The sequence below is a fragment of the Ambystoma mexicanum genome, chromosome 1q (genome assembly GCF_040938575.1).
Source record: "Ambystoma mexicanum isolate Mex_15411 chromosome 1q, UKY_AmexF1_1, whole genome shotgun sequence".
In the NCBI taxonomy this organism is placed as follows: Eukaryota; Metazoa; Chordata; class Amphibia; order Caudata; family Ambystomatidae; genus Ambystoma; species Ambystoma mexicanum.
In genome coordinates, this window is record NC_090922.1 from 65,721,173 (window position 1) to 65,734,937 (window position 13,765).

General features: G+C 45.4%; 2 protein-coding genes across 2 annotated transcripts in view; one reads left to right on the plus strand and one right to left on the minus strand.

The window, feature by feature from the left end:
• NIP7 (nucleolar pre-rRNA processing protein NIP7) overlaps positions 1-5,473 on the minus strand; it is a 133,454-nt gene extending 127,981 nt beyond the window's left edge. Inside the window, exon 1 of the mRNA XM_069635535.1 lies at positions 5,335-5,473. Coding sequence (XP_069491636.1) covers positions 5,335-5,390 — 56 coding nt within the window. The 5' untranslated portion in view covers positions 5,391-5,473. The remainder of the gene's footprint in view (positions 1-5,334) is intronic.
• A 38-nt stretch (positions 5,474-5,511) lies between these two features.
• COG8 (component of oligomeric golgi complex 8) overlaps positions 5,512-13,765 on the plus strand; it is a 293,499-nt gene continuing 285,245 nt past the window's right edge. Inside the window, exon 1 of the mRNA XM_069635531.1 lies at positions 5,512-5,649. Within this exon, the coding sequence (XP_069491632.1) occupies positions 5,633-5,649 (17 nt within the window). The 5' untranslated portion in view covers positions 5,512-5,632. The remainder of the gene's footprint in view (positions 5,650-13,765) is intronic.

Genomic DNA, 13,765 nt, shown 5'->3' on the forward strand with positions numbered 1-13,765 from the left:
AATGAATATCACGTAGAAAAGGGAAGTGATTAAGAAACTGGAGAAGAACTGCCCTGTGCCAAGACTCACTGGAGTATCTGGGGATACGCGGAATGTGCGATCCACACAAAATGAACATAACCCCCTTATGGAACAGTTGCAGGAGGACATGCACAGATGGAAAACTCAGGAACTGTCGTGGTTCGCCCAAATCACAGCAGTAAAAATGACTATCCTCCCCAGACTCCTCTACGTGGTGGGAGCCATTCCGTTAACTATTACCCCGGCCAAGATCAAAGAACTACAAAACGCAATACTCAAGTTCATTTGGCAAGGGAAGAAACCAAGGATCCAGAAACGCATTATGTTGCGCCCACCACTTCTAGGAAGCCTAGGAGTAGCAGACGTGAACGGATATATACTTGCAGCTCAGCTAGCCCCTATGTTATGGTGAGAAAACCCCGAAAATCACAAAGGCTGGTGTCAAAATCAAGCAAGCGGCCACGTCAACCCCCCTAAAAGCTTTAATAAACCTGAAAACTGGGGACTGGGAGAAAGAGGGGCCGCTACTGGAAGCGACCAAATGGTCCCTGCTCAACTGGACAAAGCCCGGAGAAAGAAGGGTATCTCATGAGGGCTAGGTCCCAACACTTCACTAATGCAGAATCCTGACTTCTCACCGGGCCTTCAAAGGAAGTTCTAGGAAGGATGGGCAGGAGCAGATAAACTGACTCTGCAAGACTTATACAATAATAGCACCCCACTGCAGTTCACAGAATGCCAGCAGAAATTTGGCCTAGAAGAAAAAGAACGATACAAATGCACACAGATTAGGCATTGGATAACTAACCCAGCAGTGAAGCAGGCGGGCACAAGGACACCATCAGGCCATGGAACAGACCCTACAGGAGGGTCAAACGTCAAAGGGAGTGACCAGACTTTACAGATTACTCTCCAATGCACAATCGGAAGATGTGCTCCCATATAAAGAAAGCTGGAACAAAGACTTAAACGAACCCATAACCGAGCAAGAATGGAACCAAATCTGGGCAAGAGCACATGGTACCTCCAGATGCACCACGATTAAAGAATCAGCATATAAATTATGCTTCAGGTGGTACTTGACCCCCTACCGGATACACAAAATTAACAAGTCCCACTCACCCAATTGTTGGAGGAAATGCGGAGAGAGACGCGACCTAATCCACATGTGGTGGACGTGCGCCAAAGCGAATAGTTTCTGGAAAGAAATATTAGGCCATATCAAAGACATTACAGGGGTGGAACTGCCAATGTCCCCAAAAACTTTACTGCTGGGAGTGCCCATAGAAAGGATATACGCAATGTCAGGGCCCAGAGCCTCCTTAATCACTCGTCTGCTATCGGCAGCGATCATGTCCCTAGCACAGAACTGGAAGAACGAGTCAGGTCCACAAACTGCCTGGTGGTGGGTTAAGAGCTGGAATGTAATGGCCATGGAGAAGATATGCGCCCTCAACTCCGGAAAATACCTAAGGTTCCTAACTATATGGTTGCCCTTCCATGACCTAGTGAAGGACAGAGAAGCCCATTATTTCAAGCCACGCCTACTCAGGAATATGCACGTTATATGAACCACTACTTTGGATCACTGAAGATCACCTCAAATTCAGGAAATCACTAAAAACCTGGCTCTACAACACCGCAGACTAAACCGGAAAAAGGAAACTGGTAAAAAGGATAACTAAACCGGAAAGACACGGACATCCCTGACCGGGTAGAGTAAAGCCCACGGCAGCTGGACGGGTGACATCGGATAGACAGGAACACAGGCGGCACGCACGAAGACTGAGTCAACTAACCCAGATAATCCCACCAACACTCTCGCCCACCCCATAACTTAACTACCGCCAGGTACAACGTTGGTGTGGAATTATCGAGACATTGGCAATCTACCCACTACCGGAGAGGTTGTCATTAGCAGATGCACTGGCCACTAGAGTCTAAATGGAGGATAAGGGGAGCCATGAGAGAGCATGTTAAACGCGGGGACTAGAGGAGTATGGAACCTGTATGCCAGTCAGACCCAGATCAGGACAGAGCCGCAACAGGGGAGACTACGCAAGCCGAGCGCTTCAATTCCGGATAGAGACGCAAACTAACCAACACTACTTACAATTTCCCTTTCTGCATACACCTCTCAAATTCCAAAACAAACACAACAAATTCCTACAGCACAACAAACCGCACAAACTTCACTACATTGCAACAACAAAACAAAAACACACATAGCCTTGCAAAACAGTACACGACGACTACCGGCCGCAAACACCCCAGGCCCAGCCAACGGACCCACCGGGCTGAGGCCGCCAACAGCACATCACTGCTCTCTTGTACTGTTCCTGCTTCCTCCCACTAACTCAACCTCCCCTCCTCTTTCAGAGCCGCCAGAGCGCCAAGGGACCACTACGGTGGCGATAGTGCACGGTACAAATGTCCATTAACATTAACCAAGGGTACAAATGTCCTTTAACATTAAAATCAACCAAGACTCAAAACGCCTACGAAAACTTTACTCAGATCTCTACATCCCAAGTTTGTGTTTGAACGTTGGAGAAATAGAGGGTATAGCGGGGGGAGGAGGTGGAGTAAACCAGAAAACACTCGAAGGTTTGCGGACGAATCTCACCCTGAAGAGCAAGAATGCAATATCCTGCCAGCCAATAAGGATCCATCAGTGAATAATATTCCACTGCATTCTTTTTGTATACCTTCGATTAATAAACAAAGTTGTTTAAAAAAAAAAAAATCAATAAATTCATTAAGTATTACAATAAATTATGGTGGAAATCTTCAGACAAACAATATAACCTCTATTCTATCCTTTGCAGCAGCCCTTATTCTCCACCGCTTTCCATGATGGGGTTGTCCGCTCTCCTCTACTCCTTTGTTGCCACAGACCCCAATGTCTCCTTGCATTGTATATTTATTTATAGAGCACACCGGGCCGTCAGGCATCTGGGCGCTTGTATGAAGTTTTTGGTTACCTTTGCAGTAAAGTACATTTCAGATACAGCATAACACAAAAGATACGATATAGCAGGACTATACAAGGAAACATTACAATAGTATATACACATGTGCAAGAGGGCAACAGTGATAAATATATACATGTCAAAATTGGTCATCCAGGTTGTTAGAGTAAGGTTACAATAATGTAGATACAATTAAAACAGGTCTTGGAATTGTATGTCAGCGGCCGTTGGAGTGTAGCCAATGTTTGGCAATGGTGTTGAATGAATGGAAGGACAGTGAAGCTCTTAAAGTGTCCGGAATAGAGTTCCGGAGTTGAGCTTGGTCAACGATTTCTCCTAAAAGTATTCATCATACATTGTGACCCATTGTACATGTGTATCATAGATTTGATTGTATCTGAGCTGTCCAATGTTATGATGCATCCACGACAAACCAAGAGGCTTCTGGCAGCTTGCAATCTCTGCTCTGGAAGGTAAGCTTTGCCGACAGTTCCCAGTACGTCCGGCACTCTCATCAATACGGCTTAGCTTCAGTTCGCACCCAGTCATGAATTGCCTAATGCCATTAGCCCAATAACGTAATCTGCTAGCAACTTACCTACCTGACTGACCCTTGCATATCTGTTGTATCCCCCACACCTTGAGGCGTGGCCGGCCAGACTATGTACCTACCAGATTAACCCTGCATATTTGTGTAACTTTATGCACCACAAGTACCATCTGTAGGCTGCTACCCATTTAAGTCCCTACCGCTTTGTTGACTTTGGCTATGCACTCCAACTGTGTCCTGGAATCAGTCACTGTATGAGGCGTGGCTGTGTAGACTATGCATCTACCGTGGCTTTTGAATCACATGTACTTGTTTTCCCACTATAGCTCCCTGTCCCATCAGCCATAGCTGTGTCTGCCTACTGTAGCCCCCTATCCCATCAGGCATGGCTGTGTCTGGACTATGCATTTAGCTTAACTCTGAATCACATGTATAGGTTTGCCTACTGTAGCACCCCCCGTCCCCTGCCCCATGAGGTGTGGCTGTGTAGGACTATGCATCTACACTGACATTTGCACCTACCTTAACACTTTACTTCTCAAGCATCACATGTACATTGTAGTGAACGGGAGGGCACACACGTTGCACTTATTGTAACTAGCGCCTGATGGTGCCAGTGGGTTTGGTGCGCTGCTATAAATATTAAAAACTATATATATATGGAACAGATGGAGTGGACGGAACAGAACAGGTGGAGCAGATGGATGGAATGGACTGAGTGGGTGGAACACTGAGCGGATCGAATGAATAGGAAGGATGGAACAGATAGAACACATTAAACAGATAGGAAGGATGAAATGGGTCTATGGAATGGATGGAGTAGATCGAGTGGATTAAATGGATGTAACAGACTAAATGGACTAACAGACGAAGTGGCATGAACGGACAAAGTAAATAAACAGAATAGATGGTACAGATGGAGTGCTCAACTGATAACCACCATATCACACTACCACGCTCACTCTCCTATACACCACCACTCAATCAGAACACAGCGATACTATGACATTCGGTAGAGCTGTTCTCATACTAACACCCGCCACATACTACTCATCATCCTAATTAAACACTGATAGCTGAGCACAGACCGCTAGCTTAACCGTCTCCTCAGGCCTAACGCAGCCAGAAATCAGTCTGGGTGTCCACCCTCCAGAATGAACACATACAACTGACCACCCCACCACAACACCTACCGCTAAGCAGCAGCTATCATACAACTGCCACACCGGCTGCACACATATCCAGTGCACCCATGCACCTTATGACTCTCTCTCTCCGTCTACTGATGAACTACGGTTCCCGAGGGCGTTCAACCTACCAGCACTTTGAGATCATACCAATGATACATAAGGCGCTATATAAATGCCAAGTAACATAACATATAACACCACCCTTAACTTGGATTGCTTCGTTCGATCTCTGTTATGTATTTTTAAGTACAGCATGTTTGATTGAAATTCTCGCTCCTAGCACTAAAGAAGTAAAATAAGCTAGATGTAGTTACTTAAAGGGCGACGGCAGCACTTGCCTCAAAAGTACACAAATCCTACTACAGACGGACTAATCGCATTACTAGATGCAGTACATAACTTTATTGGTTGTTATACAAACTGGGGTAGTACAGACATTTGAAACAGGTACTTGCGGTAACTCAACAGCCTTTCAGCCAAATCGTACTTCCCAGCACACCTCATCGCCCTCACCCCTCGATCATGGTAATAATAGGCATCACCCCTTAAGTAACATGTTTTGTTCTCGCATGGTACTCTACGCTACCGCTAGCGTACTCACTATCGTGACAGCTTCTCGAACATGGTCTTGGTTTCTTCTTCGGTAAGCGGCCGCATCTTTAAGCTGCGCCGCTACAGGACCCAGGAGCTGAAAGCGTTGAGCCAGAAGGAAAGAAACCCACGTGGGTCTAGAACACGAAACCCGCCCCTAAGACACAACACATGTATTTCGGAAGCCGTGGCACCTCTCCTTCCCAGAGGAAGTTATTCCAATATGGCTGCGGCGTGTCTATCGTAGCTGGAGAGAAAGGACAGACTCGATGGCTCTTTGCACACCGTGACCGGAAGACCATTTCGGAATGCACGAGGTTTCGGCGTGAGTTATTTCGCTTGGCTTTTTCTTGGATACGCATGATTGAACATTAATCTTAAATCTATTCAAAATCGTTTATAGTTTACAATAATTCAATCTCAATTTCGAGAACATTGTATGATTTAGTTAACTAATTGAACATGTTTTGTAAATATATTATTAGTTTGCGACATAACCTTTTCAGGTCGCCTTCAGTGTTGCCAGGTAGAAAAAAAATCATCGAAATGCCCTACTAAAATAAGCCCAAAACAAGCACACTCCCATCCAAATAATTGAAAAAAAACAAGCGCCCACTTTAAACGACGTCGATAGGTATCAAAATAAAGAAGCCTGACACAATAGCATAAACATACATAGCACAGACATATTGGGTTAGAACAAATATATTTTACTATAATTGCATGTTTCTAAATTGCAGTATCTCTTGATTACATTTCTTGTATATATGGTATTTAAAAACGTATCATTTGCTTCTCTGGTCCTTCACTCCTTGGTTTAGTCCTCAGCTTCTTGAGTCGTGCGCCCTTATGGTCCTTAATTGCCCCCCCCCCCTGTGTAACTGCCAGGGGATTTGTTGTTTCATGTCGGGCCAGACTTGCCCTCCCAATTTTGGCAGGCATCTCCGATTTTCTAATAAAAAATATTGCTGTTTTTTACTTTCTCCCATCTAAAATAAATGTGTATCCCAGTGCAATCCAATGGGAGAGTTCAATATCTCCCGCTTTCTGTAGCAGAATCTCCCTCCCACGTGTTGCAAAATGTTTGCATGTATGCTGGACCTTCTTTTTTGTCCTTCCTGTGTTAGGTATGTGTTAGGGAGAATTCTCTTATAAGGCTAATTTCCCAAACCTAGTGAGTCCCCCAGCAGCTTTGCTGGATTTTTGGGGTTTGTTTTTTTCTCCTGCTAAGAGTGAGACTCTTCTACTCCCACTCTTGGGCATGATTTGAGGTATGTCTTTGACCTTTTGTGTGCTTATGGGCTATGGGGTCTTTTACTCCATAGGGTATCATCTATTTTTTGTGTATGTGCTACACAGCACCTTCAGTGCAGTAACACAGGGGTGTCATAGTGACCCCCAAACATAGACTCCATACCCTGGGACTGACCACTGTCTCCCAGGGCATGTAAAGTCACCATTGACTTTACTAGTCCTAAATTGTGAACAGAAGCAGTACAAACCATCATATTGTGGAAGTACTGGAAGGGGTTAATTACACTGTCCAGTCCCCCCTTGTCGAGTTTCTGGCTAGTGGCAGTGGTTACCACGCAAAATATTCCACCAGAATATTTCCTATGGGATTTTCCCATTGATTTTAAACGCACCACTTTTTGATGCAATGCTAAAGATACCGCCGGTTTATTTATTTAACATTAAATCAACGGTTGGGTCTTTTTGCCAGAACTCTTTTCTAAAATGGCGTTTGTGTCCGTCTCTGTAACTCTGACCACGGTCGAGCCCTTTGTTCCACTTTTTGGCGGGCTTCTCCACAGGATGTGTGGGAGGGGAATTGGCACCATGGACTACGTTGCCTTAGCAACTCAAGTCGCGCTCTATTCTGATTGTCCCAGTGGTGAGCCGCCCGGATCACCACTTAGCATGTTTGAGTGACAGCTAGGCTGTTGAATGGGGGTTTTTCTGCATAAAAGCAGGGGTTTTGGGACTGGAACTTCAGAAGTCGCCACAGGACCTAAGAATCTGAAGAGGGAAGAAGCTGAGCCATCTGCAACGACAACACCACCGGTGGAGCCCTGCTGCAACGACCTCACCACTTTCCCGACGACAAGAGGAGATCTTCTGCTGGAAGAGTCTTCTCCTTCTGAGCTGGTGGGATCAACCAGTTCGCCACTTCGCCTTCCAAAGACGTCTCTTGGTCGAATCACCCGTGCCAAGCACCCCGGCAACCGGATAGCCAAGCCTCACCACTTTGACCGCGAATAAAAGGAACGCACCTTTTACCGGCAAACTCTGCGGCTGGTCTCTTCCCTGGGCAGTGCAACGACTACAAGTTTCCTCCTCGACGTGCTCTTCTCTTCCCCTGGTCGAAACCACGACTTGCATCCACTGCCAAGAACAACTGCCGCCGCTGGAGCTTCCTCTCTCATTAAGGTACTGTGTTCCACCTGGCCTCCCTTTCTTCGGATTGCTAAAGGTGACCCTTAAATCTTTGGCTTTCCAACTGGGTTGGCTCCAGACCTTCGAACTTTACTTCTCGAATCACCCCAACCTCTTTTGAACACTCTGCAAAGACTTTTACTGCATTTTAAACCATGTGATCCTGGGCACATTTCGCTTTGCTCCATTTAGAATGGGCCTGGCCTATGAACTTTGGCGCTCTACAGTGTATACTGCCTTCACTTACTTGCTTTGGACTTAGAAAAGTGTTGGGAATTGTTTTATTTTTATGCTCTGCCTTTGTCTCTCCCTTTAGCTTAACAATTGGAGTGCCATCTAGGTTACGAGCTCACATCTGTTTTAACAAATAGTGATGTTTTAACTCTAACTTGTCTAATAGTTATCAAGGGAGGTGTTTATACTTTATCTGACTGTGTTTTAACTTGCTTTTGATTTAGAGTGCTAGTGTATTACCTAAAGTGTGTTTTAAATAAATAATTATATACTTTTGATACAAAGCTCTGGTCAGTGTTTGCTTCTTCCACTGTTTTTGTCCCTATTGTGTATACTCTATATGCTGCCTAACTCTTCTTGAGAGAAGTCTGACTGCTCAGCCACAGCTACCAGGTAAATCTGGGTGGTGCAGACTGCTACCAATTGGGTTTACTGCTTACTCCTGTAGTCTTAATCTTTTTGCAGTGTTCCCCAAGGGAACTGCACAGGATTCTGCCTAACACCAGTTCCAGTTGCGTGCTGGGCCTACAAGTACCAGCACGCAAGTGAAAAACAAGGACAGGCTCATGATATCATGCATTATAGGCACTTTGGGCAGCTATGCCCGTGTGAGTTGGTCCTCTAGTATGTCGTGCCTCTGGTCTTTGACTCCCTGGTGAGTCATATTTCTGGTCATTGACGGGTCGCTGTCCTCTGGTCCATGGCTCATCTGGTCCATCAGCCCTCTGATCATTGACTCACCTGTGAGTTTCTTCTATGTGCCATCATTTCTCTGGTGCTTAGCATGTCGTACCTGGTTGTCATTGTCAGTTGCTAGTTGATGGTCCAAATCCATCTACGTTATCTCATCTAAGACGGAGTGCTTCCATACTTGCCAGCATGTCTCATTCCATTTGGGAGATGCTAATTCAGTCCTGGTTTTAACTTTATAGCCTGGGACTTGGAGTTCGAGGTTTCCATTTTATAAATCCAGGACTAAAAGTAGCAGAATACAAAGTTAAAACATGGACTGTACTAGTTGCTGGAGTGGAGCATGTTTCATGTATGCAGTGCTAAAATTGGAGTGTCTGAGGAGTAGTGGGCAGTCATAAGGGAGGTCCTGGGAAACTGATTGGACACCGTGAGCCCTACATTTTCTTGCCATGTCACCTGATGTAGCAAGATTTGGCCTAAAATTATATATGGCATAACAAGTCATTGATGTAAGCAAATAAATGTGACCAACTGTGATATTGCCAATGTGAAAAAGGTTGTTCCCAGTTATTAGGTGTTCTGTTGTGCAAGATATGGTAACAGAAGGCACTGGACAGTCGTTCTATAACCCACCCTAACCAACAACAAACTTCCAAACACAACACCCCCACAGAAACAACACAGGTTGCACAATGGAATGCACACCACCAGAAGGCATGCATCCACACTAAAGTTCCCTAAATAATGCAGTAGCACACCACAGATGCACAAACTCAAACCTCCACACTCTTCAAACACCACTCCGTCAGACACCATAATCACACAATTTACGTCACCAACCTGGAGTGCTCATTGAAAACTGTTCCAGAGAACTCATGCAACAAATATAACATACAAACCAGAGAGACCCATCATCTCATATATGCACACTCTGACATTTTTACAAAGCCACTGTGTTCTACTCCTAAGTTATCCCCTTAGCCCACCTCTTGCAGATCCTGAAGTTTCAAAACAGTGAAAACGGTAGACTGTGCTATAGAAGACCTACTATAGCAGGGCATAACAGGGAGTTTCACTCATTCTCCTGTGGGGTTCTACTCTGGCTGACCAACACAACTATGGTGGCTGGCAGGAATAGGGGAGGACATTCATGTTTCCTCTGCTTAGGTCTATCCTCTAAACAAGGAAAACACTTTGGTTATACAGTGAAGTTGTGTTTTTTTTTTTTTGTTTTTTTTTACCCATGGTACAGTTTAGGCTCTTAAACACGTACATTCCAAGGTCCACTTTCCACAAGTATTTACATTTTGTATTTCACAGCCTACAACAATACTGTCTTATAGAGCAAAGCTCTCAGGCTTCCAGTGACTATGCATGAGAGGGCTATCCAGTTCTGCATTTGCTTGAAATTCAGGGACTTGTAGGTTTTCCTATATTTCAAATGGGGAAAGAAAAAAACGACATGTGTGAGAACCCAAAGGGACTGCATGCCCACAGGAAATTTCAGAACTATGAAAGTTTACGTGCAAAATACACATATCTCATATTAAAGCAACCATACCATATGGAAGTCTTTGCAGAAAGATCTTGAGCGAAAAGAATATAGTACCTTTATTTTTCACATCCTGAATGGAAAACTAAAAGTCACAGGATGCAAAATAATACAAGCCTGAATGTTTTAAATTTGATTATACTACTATAGCAATATCACTTAGATTACTTTTGCCTACACATATAAAGCAACCCTTTTTCCATCATGACTAAACTTTAAAAGTGTTGCCTTAAATAACTTGTAAGTGTTTATCTCTTTGCTAGGTGACACGCCTTCAAAGGGCCTTTCATAAAGAAAGAGCTCATCAATGCAAAATGCCTATACACAGACCTACAAAGGCGTGCTATTTATAAAAGAAAGAAGTACTTGCAGGTCGTTAAGAGGCTGCAGGCAGCCACGTCCAGGACGCTGCATGTGGCTTCACGTTAGAATGGCAATCAGCCTGAGCCTCAGTGTGTGCTTAACTGGAAATGGGAGGACGGGACATTCTCCTTTCATATGCATTTATTTTGAATTTTTTGTGAATGGAGCCAAGCCAGGCAAGGATTGGCAGTCAAGCACAACAATAAGTGGAAAAATAGGCGAAAACGCAGAGAAAAACCGCAACAAACGACATGAAAATATTATAAGCGACTTTGAGCAAAAACCAATCCAAAGTCGCTTATATTAAGCGGACATAGCAACACTGCTCACCTTGTATTGTACTTTTTGCTAAAGTCTCGAGTTGATTGTGACAAGCCTTAATGACTGGATTAATATTTTGAGATGTCACCACATAACCTAAACCCTAGCCTCACACTCTAACATAAAGGTAGCAGAGTAGCAAAGAAACAGAGGCACATTGTGGCTGATGTGAAAAACCAGAGGGTGTTTCACAATTTAGTCCCCAAGGGTCCCATACTCGGGTGGCCAGGCAAGGGCCATCGCTTTTGGATCCTGACCCTGGGGATGGACAATCGAGGGAGGATCACCTGGGTATGGGGTTCTCTGCGAGTGGGGGAGAAGGCGAGATATGGTATTCCCCTTTTTCCACATCCCATCTAACCCCTATCCCTGTTTATTTTATGGGAAACTAAAACTCCCATAATTCCTCCCCACTTTGTCTTTACAAAAGTACTGCAAGATGAGGAATGAGGTTAGAAGGATTACCTCCCCCTGACTTGTATTGGCCCTGTCCCTGTAATGAGGCCAGGCAAGTCAGGCACATAGCTCTAATAATGTACACCTGTCACTTACTAAGACTCCCTGTGAAAATAAAAGGTGACACATACAGGCACACTTTGAGAAGCGTACGAGAAAGGACAGCTTTTCCGAGGCTAATGCGAACCAGGCTGTGTGAGTAGTTGGAAGGCCAATGGGCTGATCAACAATTGAGAGGATTGAGAACAAGCCAGGCAAGATTTCCAAGCTTTCGGGAAGCCATTAGTGTTCTAAAAGCAGAGCCGAGCGAGCAGAGGAAAGAAACCTTCCAGGTGCCAGGAAACAGCCTGTGACTCTTCCGGGTGAACGGCAGAGTTGGGGAGGACCACAGGAGGCGCTGGTAACGGCCTTGAAGTGTGGAAAAAAGAGAAAGGAAAGTCATTTAGCACAACCAGTGAGTTATCAAGAGCAACAAAAGTCTGGGTTGATAAAGAGAAAGTGACTGTGTTTACAAAATGATTAGTCAGGATGGTTGGCGGGGTCTCCCTTCCCCACGTTTTTAGCATGGGACAAGGCAGGACTCCTGAGCACAGCACACTCCTGGGCCTCTCCAGCACGAGGTTCGCAAGTCTATTAAACGAAACCAGAACCTTCAAGGGCCAAGTCTCTTTCAGCAAAGTCTCTTGCCTTAGAAGGCCTGCTGGATCCAAACAACAAACAAAAGTTAATTCAGTGGTCTTGCAGTTTGAGCGATTGCTCTTTGCCCCTAGGATCTCCCTCTGCCGGGCTCGGATCATTCTTGTAGCTTGGGCCTCCCTCCATCGGGTTCACTACAGCCTTTCAAATACAGCTTGCAATATTCAAGAGCCTTAATGTCTTTTTAAACAACTTCTCACTGTGGACAACCCTCAACTGGGTTCACTCTTGTCCACACAATATTCACAGGTGTATTACTTTTCACCCCCACTCGCAGGCATCCATCAACAGTTCACTGTGCTTTATCTCAATGCCTGATTCACTCTCAGTAGCTTTCCCCTTGGCATCCCTCCGTCGGATTCACATAGCCATCTTGAACACAGTTCATGAATTTCTAACATAGTTCATGATTTTCTCATTAGAAAGCGTGGGTTCCCTTCACCTAGCTTTCTTCCGGCATCCCTCTGTCAGGTACGCACTTGCCTTATTCCACAATATTCACAATCTTATCAGAAAGCAGGTTCCCTTTCCCTAGCTTTCTCTAGGCATCCCTCTGTGGGGTTCATACTTGTCACAGTTCTCAGAACATTCTCTTTAGAAAACTGGGGGTCCCGCCTCCTAGCTTTCTCTTGGCAATTGATCAGAGACTTTCCATTGTATAGGGGATTTCACGTGACCCTAGGAGGACCACTCTGACATCTCACGCCATTCTTTCCTAGGGCCTTCTGGTACTTGCAGTTTCAACATAAAACAAAAGGGACCAGCGAGAGTGCTTCGAATGAGCACTCCTGCAGCGCCTGACCACTCTGCAGCTGGCCCTTGTCTGGGCTTTCCCAAAAGTTCAAACACACACACACAAGTTCTTTCTTCTCAAGTTTCTTGCATTCATATAATGTTGCCACTTGCAACCTTGAGCTCAACACAGTTCGGTTTGCTATCAGCTTCCTCTGACTCACCAGCTGTGTTGAACCCATTGGCTTATCTTGCTTCTGGAGTCAAGGACGGTACCACGGTAGCCAGTGTGCCCCCCCGCCTGTGCTATCAATGCTGGAGGCCCCTGTGCACCGTTGACATCTGTTCCTCCACACACCAGCTGTAACTCCCTGTCTTCTGATTTATTTTTCAGAGGCTTCGAGGGTCTGAGTTGAAAATGGCAAGGGCAATCCCCTCCTCATCGTCCTTTCACGTCTCGCGGCCTTTCTGCTCTGCTTACTGCCGGTCTGTTATAACTGTGTCCTCGTGCGTTCGGCCTTGCACATAGTGTGCTCTTGTGCTCTGCCGTTTATCCCTGCGGGGAAAGGTAAAGGACCGTCAGGTGTGCGTGGTTATTGTCAATTGCCTGACTCTGCCTGACTTGTGTGTTGGGGCATGTCAGGTAAACGGCTCTGGTGTTAGACCGTTGTCTGTTACAGTGTAAGAAAGTGTTTGTGTTGGAAATGGGGGGCGAGGGGTTAGATCTAAATATTCTACAGTGTAGGATGGGTAAAAGGTGTTACAAGGAAGGGGTACTGCATCTCGCCCGTCGGTGTCCCACTCCACTCCCCGAAGATCCCTCATCCAGGTGATCCTCTCCCACTGGTCCACCCCCAGGAACTGGATCCAAGCGCGATGGCTTTGTCCTGGCCACCGGGATGACAGATCCCCTGGGACTAGTAAGTGAGACACCTTCAGGTTTCTCAACTGTGCTACC